Source organism: Globicephala melas, chromosome 16 (assembly GCF_963455315.2).
Source record: "Globicephala melas chromosome 16, mGloMel1.2, whole genome shotgun sequence".
Classification (NCBI taxonomy): Eukaryota; Metazoa; Chordata; class Mammalia; order Artiodactyla; family Delphinidae; genus Globicephala; species Globicephala melas.
Genome location: NC_083329.1, coordinates 46,428,752 through 46,452,961, shown reverse-complemented (window position 1 = coordinate 46,452,961; position 24,210 = coordinate 46,428,752). Strand labels below are relative to the sequence as shown.

Below are 24,210 nucleotides of genomic sequence, written 5' to 3'. Positions count from 1 at the left end.
TTTATGGAGGATTTTTGCATCTGTGTTCATCAGGGATATTGCTCTTAAATTTTCTTTTATTGTGGTGTCTTTGCCTGACTTTGGTATTAGAGTGATGCTGGCCTCATATGATGAGTTGGGAAGTATTCCCTCTTCTTCTATTTTTTGGAAATTTAAGAAGGTTTGGTATTAATTCTTCTTTGAATATTTGATAGAATTCTCCTGTGAAGCCATCCGGTCCTGGGCTTTTCTTTTTTGAGAAGTATTTGATCACTAATTTAATTTCCCTATTTGTTATTGGTCTGTTCAGATTTTCTAAAATTTAACTCTTTTCTAATGCATGCATTCGGTGACATATATTTCTCTCTCAGTATTGTTTTAGCTATGTGACAAATTTTGATACATACTGTACTATGTATTTTTAAAAATTTCCCTTGAGACTTACTTTTTGATCCATGGATTATTTAGAAGTATATTGTTTAGTTCCCAAGTGTTTGGAGATTTCCTGTTATTGATTTCAGTTTGATTCTTTTATGGTCAGAGAACATATTTTACAGGTTTTAATTTTTTAAAAATTTGTTGAGATTTATTTTATGATCCAACATGTAGTTTGTCTCGGTATATATTTTGTGGGGGCTTGAAAAATGTGTATTTTACTATTGTTGGGTGCACTATTCCATAAATGTGAGTTACTTGAACATTTTTTAGAATTCCATTTTAATTTATCTATTATATTCTAGCTTTTCTAGTTTTTCTTGGGAGGAAGATTTATCTGCTACAAGCTAGTTCGTCGTAGCTGGAAGTGGAAGTAACCCCTAAGCATGTATGTGAGTGTGTATGTGAATGTAACAGCATAGGTGGTACATGTATTCATGAGGTTGTGATTGATTTGACCAACAAATCCTGTAACTCTTACTTCCCCCGACAACCGGTCAGAGTAGAGAAGTTCTTACCTCAGATCACAGCTGTTATTAGTTGTGACTTGTTTTGTCTCTTCTCCAGGACTTCGTGTCATGTATCGAGAACTACAGACGAAAAGGACAGGAACTATATGCATCTCTATACAAAGATCATGTACAGGTAAGAAACAAGGCAATTCCCTTCTCTGCACAGTAGACCAGAACCTACCTTGAACCTGAAATAAAGAATCATAAGAGCATTTGGTTTAAATTCTAAATTGGCTAAGCCAATAATTGGTCATCAGTGAGTCAGTCCTACCTTCATGACCTGTGCCATGGGATTTGGACCCACACTGTCAGCAGCTGAGGAGATAGGCAGTGTTTCCATCCACTTGTCTACTCAGCATCCATTGGGTGCCTCAGATCCTGTGCTAGGAGCTAGGGGCATGATTGTAAACACAGCAGACGTGGGCCTCACTCTCGGGTAGCTTACTCTGAAGGAGAGACATACATTAAATAAGTGCACAGATAAATAGATCATTGTAACTTGGAAAGAGCAATAGACAGGGAAAGTACAAGTATAATGGGACATTATGGCAAGGGGAAGACTTTAATTTGGGCAGATCAGAGGCCCTCTCCAAGGAATTGATCTCTAAGTTGAAATCTGAAGAAGGAGGAATATGGGCTAAAGTATTTTAAGGAAGTGGTTTTGACTAAGGGGAGGGAATGTGTGAAGCTCCTGAGTCGGGAAAGCACTGGATGTCATCAGTTAACTGGAAGAAGAGGAAGTGACGGGGATGATCTGAGCTGGGAGGGGACAGGGGTGAATGAAGATGAGGCAGGGCCAGAGCAAGCAGAGGGGCTTGCTGCCACCTTAGGGGTTTGGCTTGTTCTCCTAAGGACAGTGGGTTGCCACTGATGAGGGTAGGTTTAGATGTTGAAAACCTCTCTCTAGGAGTGATTTCTGTACAGTCTAGGTAAAGAGCACTGGCTGTCATGCCAGGGACATCTCTATTTGAATCTCAGGTCTGCCCCTTCCTAGGACTGAGCCTAGTCTGAGCCTCAGGGTCCCCATCTTTAAGACAGGATAATACTGCCTACCTGTAAAGATTAAAGAGTGAGTATGGAACACCTAGACAGTGGCTGGCAGGGAATAGATGTCCCATATATGGTTAATGAATGGCTAAGAAGTTCATTTTTAGGTGGTATTATTGATGTTAACAAAAATTTTCTAAAATGATTGCGAGTAATAGAACGCAACAATAGAATTAAAACTTCACAAATTGTATTTTTACTTTACAACTTCTCTGTGCCAAAGCCTTGCTAGGTGTAGGAAAGGCAGAGATGATAATGATACTCCTCTGGTGGAAGGTTCTTAACACTCAGTAGAGGGACCAAGAGTAAAGAAATTAAAGCAGGGTGATAAGGCCAATACTAGGATGTTGTACTACAAAGAGAGGAGCCGTGGGGTATAAGGAACCATTGGGTGTGCCTGGGGTAAGGCGAGGGGTGAAGGAATGGTGAAACAGTAGTCCCCAAGTTCAAGGGAAACAAAATAGGCTCTGATCAACTTAAGCCAAGTACCCTGATCCAGTTATCTCCATATGTGCTTGTTTGGGAGCCCACAACATGCCCCCACGAATAGGGATGTGTGAGATGCACAGCGTGCACCCCAGAAACATACAGACTAGCAACACAGCCTCCCAGGCTGTGCTACATAAGGAGGTGGGCAGTTTATCAGACATGCCGGGGGGGAGAGGCGGTTTGGGGATAGGTGTCCTGCTGGCTTATATTTGCGTGTTATCTGCGCCCCTTGGACAGGACCTCGCACGTGAGTGCCTTACTACTTGAATTCACCAACTTCGTTCAGGACTAGCAATATGGCTAATAAATTCAGCTGCCATTGGGGGAAAAGTAAGATGAATCATTTAGGATTGCATCCTTTATTTAGGGATATCCCCATCACGCTTGTTCCATTTCAAGACAGAGGGTGTTGTTTATCTAAGCTTTCAAATCAGCATCTAGTCAAGAGTTTGACCATTTCTCTTCTTATGGTTGGAAAAGCCTGGAAGATTTGGTCATGGCTAGGAGAGATGTGCTCTGTGGTAACTGGTGGATTTCTGCTGAAATTTGAAAAACTGAAGGTTAATGGGGAAGGACAGAAGAACCTCGGCAGAGGCTCTGAGCCCATGAGGCAAGGGTCCAGCCTCCTGGAACATCAGTCTGGCTTATTTTCAGCAGCGGGCCTGACTGGGGCTCAGAGGGTACTTGAGAAAGTGGGACAGAGTTTTACTGTTGATTGAAGTATTTTTGAGAAAATCAGCGTTTTGAGGCTAATCCGTGAGGATACTTTCCAAGTGTTTAAATATTTAAGACAGATCGTTTCGATGTTTAAAAGAATGCAGGTGTTATCACCGTCTGCCGGAGATAATGGGGTCTGGAGTGTTCACCCCGCTTTCTTTTAAGGGGTGTAGTAGACTTTCCCGACGAAGGCCGCACTCCACTTCCAGAGAAGTCAAGTCCAAGTTCTGGAAAGAAAACAGCCTTGTGAAATATGCCATGTTCTTCAAGGACAGCTTCTCCTAATTACACTCCGTGAGGTCCTTCCAAGAGGGTGGAGATAATGAGGTTCAAGGGCCCCCGCCCACACGGCTCTCAGTAACAGGTTGCGTGAGACTTTTCCAACTGGGCATTTTACTTAACCTGAGAGGTCACTGGCGATGCAGGTGCTCACAGCATGACAAGATAGCGTCACCCAGTGCCCTGGAAGCTAACCCAAGCATCCAGTATACCTCATCATCCCATCACCAGCAAATCGTGCAATTCTGATATTTAATCTCCCCAATTTCCCATCACTCCAGAAGTGCCGACGAAAACAGGTGCCTCTGCTCTGGCCCTGCCCAGATGCCCCTTTGCCATTTCCAGTTACATTTGTTCTCTTCTCTGTGGTCCGGCTGCTCTGGCGCTGCTCTGTGATATACCCAGGCCACCTGTTCTTATACTGAGTCCTCAGCATACCTTACAGACATGCCTCATTTTGTCTATATATTTTTTAAAATTAAAGTTTTTACCGTTTAAAGTTCTATGCAAGATGCCTTCCACCCCAGAAATGGCCTTTCTTTTAGTGTGTGAGGGGCATTGCTCTGTCCCCTCTCTTTTGGGCTCTCTGGGGGCCAACAGACTGTTTCCATTTCTTGCTCAGTCTCTATATATCCATTACATTTTGGTAACAGCTCTTTCAGATATAAGTATCAGAAACTCAACTCAAACCGGCTTAGGCAACACATGAAATATTTTGAAAAATCCAGGAGAACATCACAGTTCAAGAAGAGCTGGATCCAGGTATTCAAACCCTGCTTCAAGGAATCTGCCTCCTCTCTCCCTCTCTCTCTTTTCTTTCTCTCTTTTTCGTACACACACACAAACACATGTTCACACAAACATTAAACACACAAGTGTATGAGATTACTAATATGTTTTAGGCAACAAGGCACATGGAGGAGAGAGCATTTGAGGCTGGCATGAACTCATGCTCTGCTCCCCAGTCTGTACATCCTGGAACCAGGCAGGGCTCATATAAAGGGTGGGAAATTATGTAACTTGCACAAAGGGACTGTCTCATTGCTGAGAGGCCTGCCTGTAGGCTGTGTATGCCTCAATGCAGATACATCAGGTGCCTTTTCCTGATGCACATAAGGTTGGCCAGCGCAAGGTGAGCAGCCCTGAACGTGGACACATCCACCTCTCTGCAGTCTGCTCTGTATGGCTCTAGAGACAACCAGTTCCAATCCCAGAGAATGATGCTCACTAGCCCATCCCACAACCATTCATCACCCACTGAAGCCAGGGCTGGGGTCAGCTGCACCCCAGCACTGGGAACTGAAAGTAGGAATGGTCTGGTTGCCAAGAGGAAAGTCTCAGTGATGCTACCCAAGAGCTTCTATTCAGCCGAGAATCATAGCTGCCTCTAATACACCAGCATCCCTGCCCCTGTGTCTGGTGTGGCATTTGGCCCACTCGAGGTTTGAACTGAATGGGGACCTTACCTTGTGCAGAAGCATGGGCGTTACAGAACACCTTGCGGGTGCAGGAGCTCAGGACTTCTGCTTATTTACTCATCTCATGTCCTTTGTCTTGGGACCACATACAGCCTTCCATCATGGACTAAACAGTCATTCATCTCTGAAGGATGAATGAGGGATCTTATCCCTGACACACATCTGTCTAGCTGCAGATATGCAGACAACATGTTTGCCCTGTGATGAAGACTCAGGCAGCTGTGAACCTCCAGGTTACATAGGTGGAGTCTTAGGGTGGAAGGGATGCTCTTAAAAGACTAATTTGAAACCCCGGATGAACAACCCAGTAGCTTGGGATTGTTCATCCTCTGTGAAGCTGAATATGGAACTACAAATGCAGCAACAATCTCCCAGGAGCTGAAATATTTTCCCCAAACACGTGTTCATTTCATATAACCAAATCCCTGTAAAAGGCTTTGGATAGTCATTATTTTTCTGGAGTTTTTTATTAAACAATTGGAGTACTTGTAAAATGCTATAACTATTTAGGATGTGAATTTAAGAACTGTGGCGAAACAAAATTATCTTGTTTTGAAATAGAATTTGCTTTATTCACAATAATAATACTAACTGCTTAAGTTGGGTAAGGCACCGTATTAAACTCTGGAAAATATTGTCTCATTTGATCCTTACATAAACCCATGGTTTTATTATTGTGGTAATATTACTAACTGAATTTGACTGATGAGGATGTTAAGTCTCCTTCAGATTAAACTGCTAGTGAAAAGCAGAAACATTGTGACAGCCCAGGTTCATCTGACGCCAAAGACCAAGTACTTAGAACTATACCATCTGTCATGTTTTTGTGAGAATTTTCAAGTTCTGAGAACGATCTTCCCATTCAAAATGGATCTAAGTCTGCCAGTCTTTGAAGTAATACTGGCAGAAATCACGACTTAATGAAATGATACCAGGGCCCTAGGAAAGGAATCAAGCACACAGGCTGAAGTGAAGGCTCTGGAATTAGACAGGCTGGGTTTCAGTCTTAGCTTGGTCACCTGTTGGTCCTTGGGGTAAAGTCACTTCTCCTCTCCTAGACTTGGTTCCTTCATGAGGATAATAGAAAGTACTTAACAAGTTCCAAGACTCACTTATGGTGTCATTGTGTAGAGGAAATGAGATAGAGCAGGTGAGAGGCTCAGCCTGGTACATGACAATGAGTTTCTTTTCTCTTTATGTTACTTTTGTGAGGTCTGTGCTTCTTGTCCTTAGCACTTTCACCTTTCGGTTTTCTGAAAAATTAAAATGTAGGGCACATACCATCAAATATTTGAATAGTTGGAAAAGTTCACCCTGCAGACAAAGTTGATTCTGCTGTCCAAACTGAATTGAAATGTTTCCTTGATAGATGATGTAGGAAACTTCAGTGTGGCATACAAAAGCAATTTAGGGGTGTCGATGTATTTTGTAAAAGGTTTGAGTTATACTCTAGCAGAAGGTATAACAGTCAAGTGCTGTGTATGCAAACTATGAGGATTCCATAGATATTAGGAAGGATAATTTTCATTAACATCGAAGGTTTTAGCTTCTTTGAACATTCTCACCACACTTCCAGCCCAGACACTGGAAGGAGGGCTTTCAGCATCATTTTGAAGCGTAGGGGCTGTGGTGAGGTTCTGTGTCCATTCTACCAAATAGCTGTCCAATCCTCTGATGAATAGCATGGGGACCTTTGGGACCTGTTACTTTCTGCACAGCGCCCAGCAGTCACGGGGCTCTGTGGGCCAAAGGGCAGAGGGTTTTTTTCTCCTCGAAGTTGAATTAAATGGTCTCAAAGCTGAAAAACTGATTTCTTCTCCTGGCCTGGTCCTAGCTCCAGAGAGTACACCCTGAAGGTGCTTGGAGCTGCCTATAGGGGTGATTTTCCTCAGGCAATTATGGGGGGCTTGGTCTGTTCACCCCAGGAGGTTTGGGGCCAGGCTGGTGAGGAGATGTGTCCAGAGGTGACGCTGTACTTCTGCTTCCCAGAGGCGGAGATGTGGCAAAATCAAGGCAGCCAACGACTGGGCCAGGATCCAGGAGCAGCTTTTCGGGGAGCTGGGCTTGTGGCGTCAGATGGCAGAAGCCACACCCAGCTCCCGGTGGGAACTGGACTGGAGAGAAGGACCAGCTCGCATGAGGAAACGTATCAGACGCTTGTCTCCGCTGGAGGCCCTGAGTCGAGAAAGGCTCAAGGTAAGAATTAGATGCAACAGGACAGGATGCTTCCAGACAGGCAATGTATAGAGAGGTGTCTCCTTAGCGTTTCCATCTGATGTTGTTTCCATCGGGAGTGCTTTGGCATGGACAGGTAGGCGAGGTAATGCGTGCGGTTCACTGTAGGAGTGCTGTAATGCATTCTTGGTGCTGTTTAACAGAAGGAAAGAATCACTAACTCCCCAGGTGCATAGAAGGGATGCTCTAACTACAGCCTGAATGAATGAAAAAGATAAGTGAGTGAGTGGTTCACGTATACACCACTGACCCAGTACCACGCTGACATCCATAAAAGTCCGTTAGAATGGTCCGGATGCCAGCATTTGTAAAGAGCCACGTGGTGGGCACTGTCTCTTGTACAAGTTATGTGTCATAGAGCAGTCATGGCCAGCCCTTCTATGGGCGTTACTGTGCAAGCAAATCCCGACTCAGGTCTTACAATGGAAATATCTTGAACTCAGCTATTTCTGCAAGCTTGAGCCAGTGACGCGCTTCGTCCAAATGACACTGAAGCTGCGTTGGATTCCCAGGCAACGGAATCTGGACAGTCCCCAGGCGTTTGCTGTAAGGAAGCTTGGACTCTCTGTCAAACTCACATTTTTGCCTTTTAAATGATGAAGAACCATCCTTGGCTTGGTAGTGGATACAGAAGAATCTGTTAATAGCATTTCATGTCCTCATTGAACAATTCTGCTTTAAGATATTCTGAAAAGCAGCCTTTCCACACCCTGGAACGCAAGACATTTCCTTCTGCGTTCATCCTGAGTTACAACGTTGGGCTTCTTCTCTAGTCTGTAACCTCAGAATCTTTTACCCACATTAAATCCTTTATAAAACCTAATGAAAAAATTATATTTCATTTATTCAGTAGACGTTTTAGTTTTGAGTGTGTTGTCTGTAAACATCTGGTGATATATAGTATTTTTCCCTCAATACATTTCTTAGGAAATGGAGGCAGGAAAAATAAGCCTGCCCGTGGTGCTGATGTCAAGGCCGAAGGCTGGCTGTGGAACCTAGTCTCTGGTCTCTTGGGCTGTCCAGCCCCACCCCTGTCCCTGGTCCCCTCTCCAGGGTGGCCCATACCACAGACAGCCAGGATACTCTCTACTCCCATTTGACATAATCTTTGGTAATTACTGTAAATCCTACTTAATGGAAGATTGTGGGTTTTTTCCCCTTTGACTCAGGAACATTAACACTTGCATTTTATTGTGGTCCTTTCGGATTTGGCATTTTGCTTCCCTTGCCTTTGAGTCTTGAGTGATTTGAAGGAGCCATATGCATGTGTGTGTATGTGTTTGTGAACCTGTGGAAAGGGGGGTGGGGCCCATAGGTATCCAGGATTTAATTTCTCTTTTCTCTGGTTTTATTTCAGGAAAGTCAGGACAGAACTGGTGATATTTCTCAGTTAAATGCTGAAAACCAAGGTATTCAATTTATCTGTATTTTTATTTAACTTAAAGCAATTCTTGGTTTTATTTAACATCTCCTTAAAGATATGAAGTTAATATATTGTGGGAAGAAAATGCTGCAAGTCTAGAGTAGGGAGTGCAAGGCCTTTCATCACTCTGCTCTCCAGAATGAAGAGGGACCCATTCCGGACGTGAACGCTCCACTGGGGGAAGGAGTTTGCATTTAGGTTGCAACAGTAAGAATTTTTTTCAGGGAAACTATCCTGTCAATTTGCTATATGAGGGAAACCTTAAAAGTGCCCCCCCAAATACTAATACATGTTCAGTATGTGACCCAAAACACCTAGGAGGAAAATAGGAAAATATTTTAGAGCAAAATTGGATGGGATAGATATTTAATGCTTAACACTGAATTCTCTGATTGTGAAGATGACAGATATAATGGTCATTGTTATTTCTCCAATTTAAAAAAGCACTTTGAATCATTGTTGATGTTTATGCTTACCCTTTGTGTAATACTCATGGAGGAATTTGGTTGAGTTGATAGGCTAAAAATCTAGTTTATTTTCAGAGGTCAGTTTGGCCCGAACGCATCAAATACATACCAAACACACACACAGACACATACACTATATTTCAGATTTTGTGTTTCTACCAAAGACTCTGCCTTTTGTTTCAGACACTCTCTGTCTGTGAGTTTCACTGTATCCTAGGCTGCAACTTATATCATACCCTTAACCAAGTGACACCTTCCTAGAGCTGATCAGACTTGTCTCATTTAGTGCCTTAGCACCGGGTTTTGCGTGGAGCTTGCTGTCTTGTCAGTCTGCAGTAACAAAGCCCAGAAGTGAGGATCTTGATCCCAGGTTGATTTGGGGAGTCCCACTTGGGACTTGGGATGACAGTGTAACACTCATATTTTGGCTTCTCTTCTTTCCATCCCAAGCCCCATAACCCTAAGATCAGAAGGAGAATCTGCCTGCTCTCCCTCTCAAAATGGGTGGCTGCAGAGGGTACAGTGGTAGAAAGCAGGTGTTTGATTTTATGTGGCCTAGGGCCATGGGCTGCTAAGTCCCCTCGGCCCCTATATGCAGGGCCTCTGGTCACCTATGATCCCAGGCCTCCTCCATGTTTCCAGCATGGACCCCCAACTCCCAGTAGGGAGCTCAGTCAAAGAAGAAAGGGCTGTGATCCTTCACCATGCCTTCCTGGGTGCCTGTATCTACACAGTGTTTTCTCTGCCTGAGGAAAAGCCTCTGATGGATGTTGCTGTGAGCAGCAGGCACTTACATTCATCCAAGTGTGAGGTTCCCAGGTGGGGAGGAGGTCAAAGAGATGAGCATCTTGCCACAAAGAAGATGTCCAGTAGCACCCTGACCTTGCAGCCATGTGCTGCTCCATGCAGGTGGACACCCAGGACAGGGTGGAGGAGAAAACTCTAGAAATCCACACAGGTATGTACTTAGCTGGCACCCAAAGGCACATGCACAGGAGTGCATCCTTTGGAAATAAGTCTAGATGGACACACAGATGATTGCAGCACAGTGGATTTTGGTAGTGTAGAAACAGAAACTAGTTGTATCTCTAAAAAATAGGAGGTGAGGTGGGTGATTATGGAAGAGTCACACAGTAGATTATTACAGCCACTTAAGTTGCTTTCTAAGAACTTTTAATGGAATGGGAAAGTGCTCATGGTGTAATCTTGAGCCAAAAAGTTAGAAAAGAAAAACTATAAATTCAGTATAATTCTTACCATGTCAGAAATTACGTTATGTGTGTACATATACATGTATGTACAAAAAAGATGTCAGAATTAAACCACATTGTGGCCAGGGAGGACAGACAGACTAGAGATGAAAAGATCAGCCTCTGGACTCAGAGGGACTTGGTTCAGATTCGGCCTCTAGTTCTTAGTAGCCGTATGACCTTGAGCAAAATAATTAGCCTTTGTCAATTTCTTCATTGGCAAAGTGAGAATGGAATGGACTCTACAATCTAGGTAGGACTGGATGAAAAATGTCATTAAAATATCCAGCACAGAGAAGGTGCTCACTAAACAGGAGCTGTTGGTATTAGCACTCTCTCTGGGCGCACAGGTGATACTTGTTTTATTTCTCATTTTTAATTTCTCACAATTTCATGGGTTTTCCAAGTTTTTTACATTAAGAAGATAGTATTTCCATAATTAGGGAAAAAAACCCCACTCTTGAAAGAGTGAACAGGGGACCTCCCTGGCGGTCCAGAGGTTAAGACTCTGCACTTCCACTGCAGGGGGCGTGGGTTTGATCCCTGCTCAGGGAACTAAGATCCTGGCATGCCACCTGGTGTGGCCAAAAAAAAAAAGAAAACAAAAAGTGAAGTTCAGAAAAAGCAAATCTTGTGGGACCCTCTGGGACCCTCTAGGAAATTGCTTTACTGATTAATGAAGGTGTTGAAACATCCCCCCGTGGTCACTGGAGAGCTGCAGAGCAGCCAGGCCCGGGTACATCTTCCTGAGTGAATCAACCTGCAGGTGTGTTCACCACATGATAGGGTCAGAGGGGTGTGTCCACTTTCAGAAACAGTGAGGGGTACGCTGGGATCCACGTCATTCACGACTGCCCTGAAACCTTGCAGTTCCTCCCAGGGACTCGGGCCCAGGCTGTGCACTGTCCCTCGTGACTCCAGGTGGCTCCTGCACAAACCATACGTCCCTTTTTGCTGCTGCAGATGGAGTGACACCACAGGAAGCTGAGAGCGAGAGAGATGAGGCAGTAGACTGCACCCAGCTGACCTTCTTCCCCGCCTTACACGAAAGCCTGCACTCTGAAGATTTCTTGGAACTGTGTCGGGAGAGACAAGTCATTTTACAAGAGCTTCTTGATCATGAAAAGGTAACACAGCCCATCATGATCACTCTTTAAAGATTATCAGACATGAGAGAACTAAGCTTTCTGTACTCACATGGGAGGTGATATCTCCATTCACCATAAAAAAATCAATGAGCAAAAGCGGTGGCACGCTCCTAAATTTGTGGGCCCAGAGCAAGGGTGCAAATGCCCACACATCTTGCATCAAAATGTTTAGAAAATATAAATCAAGCTAATAAACTGTTAAGTGAAATATGTTCTAATGCCCTATATTGACCTTTATAATAACCTGGGGGGCCAGTTTCAAATTTAGAATTCCTGACCTCCTTGTAGTTCAGCACCTTGGCCCCCCGCTCACAGCCTGACCACTTGAGGGATCCATCCCGTGCCTGAGTGAGGGGCCCTGGTGGATGTGTTTGGACACCTGACCCATATGTCCCAGCTGTCCCCACACTCCTCGCCTTGAAACCAGCTCCCCTTGGCCACCACTCAGGCCTAGAGGAAGCACACTTGAGGCACCTTCAGCCCTCAGAAGGGTGGACCTGGAGAGACAGTAGGCACAGCCAGGAGGCAGGCTGGACCAGTTAGCAGGGAAATCCATTGCTGCGGATGCCTGGAGCTGGACTGTGGGAGCCCAGGCTCTTGGTGTGCATGCATGTCCCCTGGGTATGACTGGAAGAGGGTCAGGGGGTCCCCCTGAAGTACAGGAACAGGGAAGGGCCCTCTTACACAAGTCTAAGAAAGTATGGAAAATGAAGCACGTGTCTTAAAGTAAAACGGACCTGAGCTAAAAACCCCAACTTGGCCACATATTAAATGGCCTGCTACCTAACCTTCGTGAGCCTCAGTTAGTTATTCTCATCTTTAATATGGAGTGCATGGCAACCATTTCACAAAATTCTCATAAGGCTTAAATGGGATAATGGAAGCAAAGTGACTAGCATAGCACCCAGCACACATGAGGTGGCTCATTAAAGACTAATTCTCTTCCCTTTCCAAAGGTGGAGTGGTTTAAGGGCTGGGTAGACTTCCATCTGTCTCTTCCATCAACTCTTCTGTATGGGATGTAAGTGAAGAAGATGCCCCAGCAAAACAGAGGAGCAGGCAGGGCGGGGCTGGCAAGACATGCAGGGGCTACCCAGAGATGAATGCATGAGAGCTGAGGGCTAGTCTGGCTGCAGGGTGGAGGAGAGTGGAGCTGAACTACGGGCCACTGAGTAAGCAGCCTGGGTATCCAGGAGCAAGTGACAAGCTCAGAGAGCTTGTGATGGGTGTGAGCAACGTGCAGAAACCGAAGCATGTCTTTCCAGGGGCAGATTCCTTGCAGAGACTCCTGGAGGGTGTCAAACTGGGATTTACTCCTTCCAGGGGTTGGGTAAAAGGGCTGACTTTGAAGTGCGTTGGCCAAATGGATGACTGCAGAACTTCTGCCGAGTGTTTAGCTGCTTTCAGATTTGGGTAGCAGTTAATCAAAACAATCCTGGGGGCTTCCCTGGTGGCGCAGTGGTTGAGGGTCCGACTGCCGATGCAGGGGACATGGGTTCGTGCCCCGTTCTGGGAAGATCCCACATGCCGTGGAGCGGCTGGGCCCGTGAGCTATGGCCGCTGAGCCTGCACATCCGGAGCCCGTGCTCCTCAACGGGAGAGGCCACATCAGTGAGAGGCCCGTGTACCGCAAAAAAAAAAAAACAATCCTGGAACAACAAGGTCTTTGTACATGCTGAACCCACAGCTTTCAGCCAGAGAGTACATTTGCAAGTCCCCATCACACCTCACCACCATGCCTTCACACCTCACCACCATGCCTTTGCTCATGCTGGTTTGTCTGTCTGTGGTGCTCTGCACGCTAGACTCCTAGCAGCTGATTCTCCAAAGCCCATCACGACTGGTCCCCAATCTGAAACCTGGAGAGCTGGTCTCTCCCTCATACCTGTCTCTACTGCCCACTGCATCTCCACCTGCCCTTGCTCCTGACATTCAGGCTAACCTTCACCACTTCACCTTCTGCCTCTCTCACTCTACTGATGCTCCTTCATGGAGGGACCCCCAGGCGCCTAACCTCGGGCATGCCTGGAGAGGCCTTTCAGTAAACACCGATGAATGAAGATTTATTATATTCATGTTCATTTTATTTTGATTATGGAAGTAGTGTAGTCTAATGTGTGAAAGTTTAAAAAATGGATATAAAACATAACATATGTAACATATATTTATATATGTGTGTATACATAGCCACAGTACCCAGCTGCTGAGTACTAACAGCTGATAACAGTTTGAACATATCATATATGTTCATATAGGTAAATGGATATTTAGTAAATGCCTAGTCAATTGAAAACAGCTAAGAGATCAATGCTTTCTTACTCTTAAAACGTTTCTTTGCCCTTAAAGGATAATGTAAAGCAGTGATTCTCAGCAGGGGGCAGCTTTACCCTGCCCCACCCCTGGGGACATTTGCCAATGTCTGGAGACATTTTTAGTTGTCATGACTTGGTGGGGAGGGGTTGCTACTGGCATCTAGTGGGCAGAGGCCAGGGATGCTACTTCACATCCTACAATGCTCAGAAGAGCAGAAAATAATTGTTCAGTCGCAAACGCCTATAGTGTCAAGGTGAGAAATCCTGATATGATGGATGCATATTAAACAGATTAAAACCAAACCCCAGCCATCCCTTCCTACTTTCCTGATAGGGTAAAGAAATACCGGGTTAGGTATTGTCTCCATATTGGCTCTTTTCGTCATTTTGATAAGAAGAGAGCAATGGCAATGCTTTGGTTTTATTTGGTGTATTAATTTTATATCGCTGCCGTAACAAATTACCAAAACCTTGGTGACTTAAAGCAGCACGCATTTATTATCTCAAAAGTCTGAGCGCAACATGGCTCAGCTGGTCCTCTGCTTAGGGTCTCACAGGGCTGAAGCCGAGGTGTTGGCAGGGCTGCATCTCTTTCTGGAGGCTCTGGGGATGCAGCCATTTCCAAGCTCGTTCAGGTGTTGGCAGAATTCACCTCCGTGCTTCCGTAGGACTGAGTTCCCGGGTCTTGGCTGGCTGTCAGCCAGGGGTCGTTCTCTGCTTCTAGAGGCCACCCACATCCCTTGCCTGTGGCTCTCTTCCTGCATCTTCAAGGCCAGCTGCAGCAGCCTCCTCACACTACAGAGCTCTCTGAGCTGCTTCTGCCTCATCGTCCCTCCCCCTCATCTCCCCTCTGCCTCCCTCTTCCATTGAATCTCTCCCACCAGTTCTTCTAGTGCCTTCTTCTGCTGCTAAGGTCTCATGGGAATTGGACCCACCAAATAATCCAGGATAATCTCCCTATTTTAAGGTCCACTGATTTGCAACCTTAATTTCATCTGGAATGAAAAATAATTTCAAGCCCTTCAGGCAGCACCTAGGTTAGTATATGATGGGATAACCAGGGATGAGGCTCTTGGGGGACATCTTTGTCCCCAAATACTGCCTGCCACATCTGGTATCACTGAGGGTCCACATGTCACCTAATCCATGCCCCGCCTTCCAAGAAGGGCTTCTGCAGATGGCCTGACTCCCTTGTGCTTTTGCCAAGACCAGCCAGGTGGCTCCAGTCCTCCCTGGGCTGGGCTGAGGGCGAGGTCTGGAGTTTACCGTCACAGCCAGAGCTAGTCCCAGCATGGCCTGTGCAGCAGGTTCTTGCCTTTGGTACTTGTCCTGGTCTCTGAGAGTCTTACTTTTGCTAACTGTCCCACCCAGCAACACTTCACTCCGGGGTCTTGCTGGGGAAGCCAGAGCCTGAAGCCCACAGGTGACTGACTTTCCCAGCCTCTGAGAGGCAGGTCAGGAGCAGAGAGCGGCTGTTCTCTCGTTTTCCCCTGCCTTGTACTTAAACTTCAGTCCTTCTGGATCTCCATGTCACACAGCAGGAAGCTGTCAGAATGCCACAGGTGGCTCACTGTGGTGGCAGGGACTCCAGGCTGTGCAGACAGGAGCACGTGAAACGCAGCAGGGTCTGAGGCAGGTCTTAGTGCTTGGTGTCCCCTTACCTGCCGGGAGGGGCCACATGAGGTTGGGGGGTGGGGCACAAAGGGACTGAGCAGGGCAAAGCAAGGCGATTCTTGACATTATCAAGACATTGGTTCTTTGCATGAGTTGTTTTGATCCATTTCGTTGGGTTGTGCTTGTTGCCTCTGACTTCACGGTAAACTGTGGGAGAGATTCTTTTCCAATTCAGCCTGAGTTCCTACAAGGTCACTGGAACCAGACACACCTGCTCCCTGAAGAAGCAGGTCTAGGAGACTGGCCAGGGTCACATGGGGACAGGCTCCCAGGAGGCTAGGTGGACAGAGGCTCTAGCCTGGTCCCAATCCCACCTCCACCACCTACACTGCGTGTCTTTGCCCCAAATCGGCGCAGAGGAGCTCTCGGTGGCTTGTATCTGCTATTATCACTGTGATTGTGGTTCTTTTAATGGTACCTTAGCATTTGTTCTTTCCAAGAAGGAGGGAGGAGTGGGGTATGAACCCTGGTACCTAAGCCATGGCCCTGAGGAAGTGGGAAAGGGCCTGTCAGTGCAAATGAGGAAACACTCCTGTTTAAACCCAGCCCCAGCAGGCTTCCAGGGCTTCCACAATGCACCTGGGAGCCTGTGAAGCCAGGAACTGTGGAGGTTGGGCAAGTGTTGAGCTTGGACAAAATGAGAGAATCCAGGTCTGAGTGGGTCTGTTTCCTGCTGAGATGGTGGAGGATGTGACAGAGGGTCAGAGTAGAGCCCACGAGAAACCTGACCAGCTGGGATGGGGCCCATCTAGGGTTCTATGTCCACTACAAAATACAGCATTTTGTGGGAAAGAGGGAAGTTGCTGGGTTTGGGGCCTTGATTGATGTGTGGTGAGTCCCCTGAATTTAAAGCCTGAGGCAGAGAGGAGCATAGGGAAGCAGGCCTGGGAACTCAGGGACGTCCACGGGCTGGAAGAGTGGGCTGAGTCGGGTCTGGGCTGCAGAGCTCATTGTGGAGCGGGCCCTGTGACCTGGCCCCCTCCACTGCCCACACCTCTACTAGCCAGATCATTGCAGCCTCATGCCCACCCACTCACCACTCCCCTGCAACCAGAGGCCCCCTCCTGGGTGAGCCTGTGCTGATGTGTCCGTCCCCAGAGCACTCATAGCGACGGGCCGCCCACAGCACTCTGCTCACTCTGCTGCCAGCATCTTCCTTGTCACACGGCTCTGTAATTATTCTTGAGTCCTCCTGTGATGCCTTTAAAGGCAGGGACAGGCTGGAATTTATTCTTGTCTCTCCCTTCCCTGACTCGTAGTATCTGTGCTCTGGAAAGATCTGCTGAACTGGAGAACACAGCTGTATCAACGGACCGTCCATGGGGAGCCCCCCACTCTGGTGTGCCTTGTGGCAGTGTAGGGGCTCCAGGCGTGGGCAGCCTGCCCACCACAGTGACATGGGTCTGCTCTCGAGAACCTCGGGAACTGGCCTGAGGGGTGGCATGCCCTGGGCCTACCTCGTTCATTGGGGGAGCCCCTCTGGGAGCAGGTAAGGCATGGCGGAGCAGGCCTGGCTGCCTTGCAAATCCACCACCACCAAGAAAGAAGATGCCAACAGTTCATGCCCAGGAGGGCCGCTTGGCACAGGGCAAGTGCTCAGACTGGACGGAGAGCCTCGTTCTGCTCTTTATTTATCACTATTATTGGCAGAAGTGTCAATAGCTGGAGGTCTGGAGCACTTGCTTTGGGTGCTTTTCCTACATCTCATCGAGTCTCACCATGGGCCCTGTGAAGGAGGCTTTATCATTTTCATCTTAAAGATGGCAAAACCAGAGCCTAGAGAGGCTGCTAACTGGAATTGCTCGTATTTCATCTCAGCTCTGTCTTACTCCAAGTTCATGGGGTTTTCTCTCTTTTTCCTAGCTCCTAGCCTACTATGTTGGGCAAGTTACATAAACTCTCCACCACCCTATTCTTCAGCAACCTTCCTGTGTTGGCCTTGGACATGTTCGCTCCAGGACCCCTCTGCTTCCTCTGCGAATGTTCCGGTTAATGCCGCCTCAGGCAGGCAGGCCTCCAGGTTCTTCACCATGCACGGTGTCTCCGCCAGGACGTAGCGTGACACGCACGTGCCAGCCTGCCTGCCTGCACGTGACTTAGCCCCAGCTCCTTAATCCTTGGTCATTCTACTTACTGTCAAGGACAGGAACTGGAAGTCGAGGAAGGGAGGATTGTTGCACTGACCCTAGAACCATGAACGTGTTTAAGCAAACATATAGAGGGTTTGACCGTGGCAGGTGTGTGTGTGTGTGTGTGTGTGTGTGTGTGTGTGCGCGCGCGCGCGAGTAGGTGGTTATTTTCTGCATTTCCCCAGACTAATATTTTCTGCTTGTGTTGAAACATTTTGAGGCAAGTATTGTTGTAAGCTGAGAATTCCCCTAATTAAGAAGTCTCCATAAGACCTTTTGGGTCTTGTGCTTTTTCTAAGTGAAAGCACACCCACAGCAGGGTGTACGTGGTGGGTGTGCGCCCAGGCTCAGAACGCCCGGAGCACCTGCCTTCAAGTGGCCATCACGTAAAGTGGGCAGGCAGCCCGTGGCGAGCCCTGGCTCCTCCTCCCCTGCCGTCTCAGAAGCGCTTGCTTTCATGGTCTTTGCCGATGCAGCCCAGGAGACTCCGGGGCACATCTCCTTCCAGACTTCTGGATGGCTTGTCCCCACAGAGGCCTCTGGGGGAAGCAGGCAGACCTGGAGCTCGGAATGGCAGCAGCTTAACTCATTTCTTTGCGAGAACATTGGAGCTCTGATCGCCTCTAGCGATACCTGGGATGGTAATTATTCTGTGCCACTTTTGCGTCATTGATTAATGATTCCCAGAACCATGAACACATTTCTCGGCAAACAGCTCCATTTGACATGAGGAGTGGTTTATTTAATGTATGTTAACTGTGGGCTTGTGTCAGCCACTGAGTGGTTGGGGACGGTCCCTTGTTCTCCCTCCACAGAGCTGCTCACAGAAGTGAAGTGAGTCTCCACTTAAAAAAATGTGCTTCCAGACCCAGTCCAGAGTTGGAACTCACATGGAAGTTGTTTTTACTGTTGCTGTTCTTTTTAATTACATGAAAAACTAAACATTTATTTTTTTTTCATACAAACTCAATGTAAAATATTAGTTTGACCTTGTTAGAAATGAAACCAGCTTACAGGGAGATCATTTTGCTCTGAACAGCAGGGAGCGGCATCAGGCCCTTCCTAGGTATTTTGAGCTGACGTCATTTGTAGAAGGCAAAGAACTGTGTTAACCTCTGCACGTAGTAACCTCCCCCCTGGGTCAGTGGCCACGAGTAACTTTCTAGAATGCAGAGCTGCACATGTCATCCCTACTGAACACCTTCTGAGACTCTCTTTGGCATACTTTGTGCACAGGGCCACTCTGAGCTGGCCCTGTGCTTCCCTGGACTTGCTTCCCTTACCCTTACATGAGTGGGCGAGTGTGTGCACACACACACACCTGCCTTTTTACTCTAATTATACAGAACGACTTATAATCTCTAAACATGTCCAACTGGCTCAAGACTTTGTACCTTGCCAAGCTTCTCCTCTGTTTTCATCATCTCAACACCCAACCTCAGCCTTGGGGTCACGTCCTTGGGACCCACTTCTCTGATGTCACCTGCCCCCCCCCCTCCCCGGATGCTGTCTGGGCCAGGCACTCTCCTCTGTGCCCTGAGAATGCTTGTATCTCCCCCCAACCCCATGCTGTACCAGGACAGTTGGTATTCTTCTCTCTTTCCTGTTAGACCATGCGCACCACAAGATGTGTTTTCCCTCCCTTTATGTTTGTGTGGAGGCACAGGCCAAACATTCAATATGTATCTATTAAATGAAAGCATGAGCAAATGGATGAGTTGTAGCAATGTGCCTGCATGTGATGGGACCTCTACTTTCATAGCCTCGCTGGTGTCCACGGATTGGTTTCTAAGTATGGTTTTCAGATTGTCTGCGTCAGAATCATCTGGGCTGCCTATTAAAATGCAAATTCCAGGGCCCATTCAGCACTTGCTGAATCAGAACAACTGGGAATGTAACCTGGGAAGATGAACTTTAACAAGCTGCCTGGGTGATTCTCATACATACTAACTTTTCAAATAAATGCTGAGATCCACAAGTCTGGGTTTTACGATATATGGAGCTGCCCTGGCTAGAAACATGCGTCAACTTCAGTCACTGAGTGCAGATTCTAAATGCAGCTAACGCTACACACTGCGCTTTGAACAGTTCAGGACTTGTGATCCTTTTCACATTATACTGGTGCAGTTTCAATCCTTTTCCGTTTGGTCTCCCCTGAGCCAGCAGAGAAAGGGTGGAGGCTTGCCTGTTGGCAGGCTTGCTGTGCAAGTGGCACGTGCAGGCAGGCAGGGGGCATCCCTGCTCCTTGTCTCCACCTGAAAATACGAGCTGCTGTCAGGAGATCCAAGTGTTATATTACTTCTCAGATCTGCCAAACTGACATATAAAAATAATATCTCCTTATTGTTTTAATATACATTTCTTTGCTTACTAGCGTGACTGAATGCTCCATCTAGAAGTGATCAATAGAGAAAAAGTAGATGCCCGAATTCATAGGTAGCCAGCACAAATGGAATTGAAATAGTCTCTCTCCTTTTTGATACTTAACTTTTTCTCAGCAATCTGTACTGTTTTTTGAGATAAGAGAATACTTATTCCATACACACTGTAACAGAATGTATTGATAACAAGGTCTAGGCGAGCAGACGTGTGGAAAGGGAAGCGTGACACATGTGAGCACGGTTGAAGCTTTCTTTGCAGTAGATTTTTCGCACAAGTATAAGAGAATGTACACGTTAGCGCTCTTACTGGGTACTTCACATGAGCTCTGAATCTCACTTCTTCTACCTATAAAATTAGAGCATTGTACTCAACTGCAGACTAGTAATGCTGGAAAAAATCTTCAGGGAGCCTCCAGTTGGCCTCCCCTTTTGCACACTGAGGGCTGCCTCTAGGAGATGTGCTGGCGTGGGCTTCCATAGAATGTCCCAGCCAATTGTTGTCCCTCTAACTTGAGCTCTGGCAGTTTTGGATTTCCAGACAACCTGTTCCTTATCATACGCAGAACCAGGTGTGGCCATGTACTTGGTTATTCACCCATCAGGAACGATAATATATCATCTAGCTGATCCTAAAAAATTCTACTTATCAAGCTGAAGTTCCAGTCTTTTTAAAGTGGTAGAATCATGGCAGGAGGGAATTCTTAATCATGATTAAACTTGGGGGTGGAACCCTCTCAGGACTAATTTAAATGGAAGAGCAGGGAATAGTTCACTTGGATTCATTTTCCAGTTTTTAGAATGCCACTCTTTCCTAGCAGAGTCCATTTTTAAGCTATAAACCCAACTCTCACCAGACGTTTTTCTTGTGGTTTCGTTTATTCTGGTTGTTACTTATTTCTCCCCAAGGGAAAACATCAGGAGATCATGGAAACATGCTGCAGCCCCTGCTCTTGGCACAGAGTTTGGGTGAGGGGGCGGCATCATGGGGAGGGGAGAGGTTTGGGAGGTACATAGGCCTGGACTGCGCTTGGGCCCCGCCTGTGAGCATGTGAATGTGAGGATGAAGCACCCTCCGTACAAAGGCATAAGAAAAACGTTTCAATGGCTCGGCATAGGGGACATAAACACCCTGCAGCAGTGCTGCTGGGAGTGTAAGTTAGCGTCACCTTGCAGGAGGGCAGGCTGGCACTAGATCACAATTTAAAATGTCCACATCCTTGACCTGCAGTTCTGCTTCTAGGAATTCAACCTAAAGATTTACTCATGTGTCCCAAGTGACATGTGTATAAGGCTGGTCACTGTAGCATCACTTGTGATGTCAAAACATTTGAAAACAACCTGAGTCAATAGGGGGTCGGTCTAATAAGTTGTGGTACATCCATGCAAGGGAATGGTCTGCACTGTTTAATAAAAGTGAGACAACTCTATAAGAAGTGATTTGGAAGGGTCTGCTAGATGGCCTATTCAGGGAGAAAACTAGATACAGACCAGTAACTATACGAATATGCGGTTTGTGTAAAAAAAGAGAATATGTACAAAACATGCTGTGTATTCACCGAATCTCTTCAGTATAACATACCGCAGGAGAAGCAAAACTTTCCCTCTACCCTCTTAGAGTCTCCAGCTAGGCCTGAGAATTCAGTGGACAGAAGACAGATTGACAGGAGAAATGTGTACAGATTTTATTTTTGCATGTACGCGGGAGGCTTCACAGGAAAATGAAGACATCTAAGGCCCCCAGGATCTGAGCACACCTACTTTGCAGCTTCAGCAGCCACGCTGACCTCTCTTCTGCTCCCCAAACCTGCCCTTCCTGCCTCTAGGCTCTGAGCTGGATGTTCCCGTTCCCTGAAATTTCTTCTCCCAGCTTCTGCATGACTGCCCATTTCCATCCTTCAAGTCTCAGGGTCTGTCTAAAATAGTGTCCCCTCCAAGTTTCTCTCTGCCTTATTATCATCAACCTGTTTTTTTTTTCTCTCAACACATATCACAGTCTGTGATAGTTTATTAGTTGATGTGTCTTCCCCCACTGGATTTTAAGTCCCACGGTTGTAGGGTTCTTGTTTATCTTGTTTGTTCCTGACTGACTAATCCTGTTTGATGCAGCGGTGTGAGAACTGGTATCCAGGGCTGCTTTCCAGGCTTCACCACTGCAGTCCTATCATTGCTCCCAAAGGTGAGCACAGAGCTTAACTTCAGTCCCAGGCTCTGCCACTTACCCATCTTTGATGAGATTCTTATCTCTGGGACCCCTTTTTTTCCATCTCTAAATTAGAGTAGTAAAACTACCTTTGCCCAACTGTAAGGATTATACTGGTTAATATGTGTAAAATGTTTACAATGGTTATAAAAAAAAAAAGTAGGTAGTAAAAAAAAAAAGTCAGGTCCTCTTTTGGATAACTGGAATTAGCACAGAATTACCCTGAGAAAATGTTGGTCTTGGTCTTACTCTGGTCCATTTGGGCTCCCGACATCTAAAAATTCATGTATTCTCTCACTCGTTCCTTTGGAGATTTTTTCCATGTAAGGACCCACCTAGTCCTTACTTCATGCGGGACTCTGGGTCATAAGACACCCTCTCAGGTCAGGCTCCGCAGAAAGCCCACGCTGAGCCAGAGATGTGCGTGCAGGAAGTTCATTGGGAGCGCGGGTCATTGGACTGGGCCCAGCGAGAAGTGCGGACTCAGCAAGGCCTCGGCTGATCCCACGGGAGCTCAGAGTTGACCTGAGTGGAGGCAAAAGGTCTGGCCCTTCCTTCTCTGACCAGTTGTTGGGTACGGACGGCCACTGGGATGAGGACATGACCTTTGGCCAGGTACTCTCTTTAGCTGAGGGATTCTGGAAAGCTGCCAACATCTTCAGCTGCTGAGAGAACGTGCTTGAGCCTGAAAGATGAGACCTGGGCGGAGCTCGTGCCACCTCTGCACACACCTTGGACCAGCCTTGGCCTTGTAGACAGTAGTACCAGTCTTGCCTTGTGGTTCTAGGCAGACCCGGTTCCAGTCCTGGCTCAGCCAGTTTCCAGCTGGCCTCTGGACAAGCTCCTTCGCCTTTGTAACTGAGGGATGCCTTGGACCTTGAAAACTTTCCTCTTAGTTTACGGAGGAATGTTTTGCACAGTTGTAGAGGAGCTTAAAGTGAGAGGAAAAAAAGGCCAACGTGCTCAACACAGCAATAAACACTCATCCACATGCCTCGGTGGGGGTGGGGTGGCCTTGGGTAGATGAATTAATGAAACAGGGTGTTGGGTGTAGAAATGAAACTTAGACTGTGAAGAGCAGTGCAGCTCTGGGGCAGCGGCTCTGTCATTTACAGGGTGCTACTCTCACCTCCAAGGGCCTGGTGGGCGACCGGCCACTGCCCTCCTGCCCTCCAAAAGGAGATGGGCATGCTTCCTTTGCACGTGGCCTGACTCTGGCACTCTCTCCCTGCAGGTGACACAGAAGTACTCCCTGGTCATCGTGCAGGGTCACCTGGTCTGCGAAGGGCTCCTGCTCTTTGGCCAGCAGCACTTCTACATCTGCGAGAACTTCACACTCTCTCCCGTGGGTGATGTCTACTGCACCCGCCACTGCTTATCCAAGTGAGTGTCCCTCCCCTCCCAGCAGATTCTGCCCTGAGCCCCAAGCTGCCTTCTCAGCCACCCCCATGCCTATGCCTCCCACCTTGTTCTTTCTATGGGCTCAGGTTTGGGCCTGAAACTGAGCCACGAGATAAAACAGGAACCTTAAGGCATAGGCATCATGATTGTGGTTCCCCAAAGCTAAAATCTGGAGCGGTTAACAATGCAGCAGCTCCTGGGGCTTTCCTGCTATGGAATGCACCACAGGACAAAGGGCATAGGTCCTTCGGTTGTTTGGGTAATAGAATCCAGTCCCATCAGCTTAGTCATTCAACAACTTCTTTGATTGTTCATCCTTATGCAAGACATCAGGCCCTGTCCCTTCATGCCCGCAAGGCACATGAGCGCAATCAGCAGCATAAACAGGTTCTTTTGGAAAGAGTTTGGAACACACTGTCATCAAGGGACAAAATACATGTTATTTGAGGACTCTTCGGGGTTCATGCTTGGAGAGATGGCATGGGGCTTGTGTGGTGAGGGACAGGTACTTGAGGAAGTAGGCTAAGATCTGGGTCTTGAAGGATGGGTGAGACTTGGGTAGAAATCTGAAGAGTCATTTTTACACCAACTAATACCAGAGGTCTTTGGCAGGAAATTCCGAGGTTCTTCTTTAGGATCCAATGCAGTTGGTCT

General features: G+C 46.9%; 1 protein-coding gene across 2 annotated transcripts in view; it reads left to right on the top strand.

The window, feature by feature from the left end:
• The window catches only part of WDFY4 (WDFY family member 4), a 278,092-nt gene that overhangs the window by 170,639 nt on the left and 83,243 nt on the right, over positions 1 to 24,210 (top strand). For both annotated transcript variants that reach the window (XM_060286432.1, XM_070043905.1), the window contains 5 exons: positions 982 to 1,059; positions 6,926 to 7,132; positions 8,529 to 8,580; positions 11,275 to 11,438; positions 23,390 to 23,538. In XM_060286432.1, coding sequence (XP_060142415.1) covers positions 982 to 1,059; positions 6,926 to 7,132; positions 8,529 to 8,580; positions 11,275 to 11,438; positions 23,390 to 23,538 — 650 coding nt within the window. The remainder of the gene's footprint in view (positions 1 to 981; positions 1,060 to 6,925; positions 7,133 to 8,528; positions 8,581 to 11,274; positions 11,439 to 23,389; positions 23,539 to 24,210) is intronic.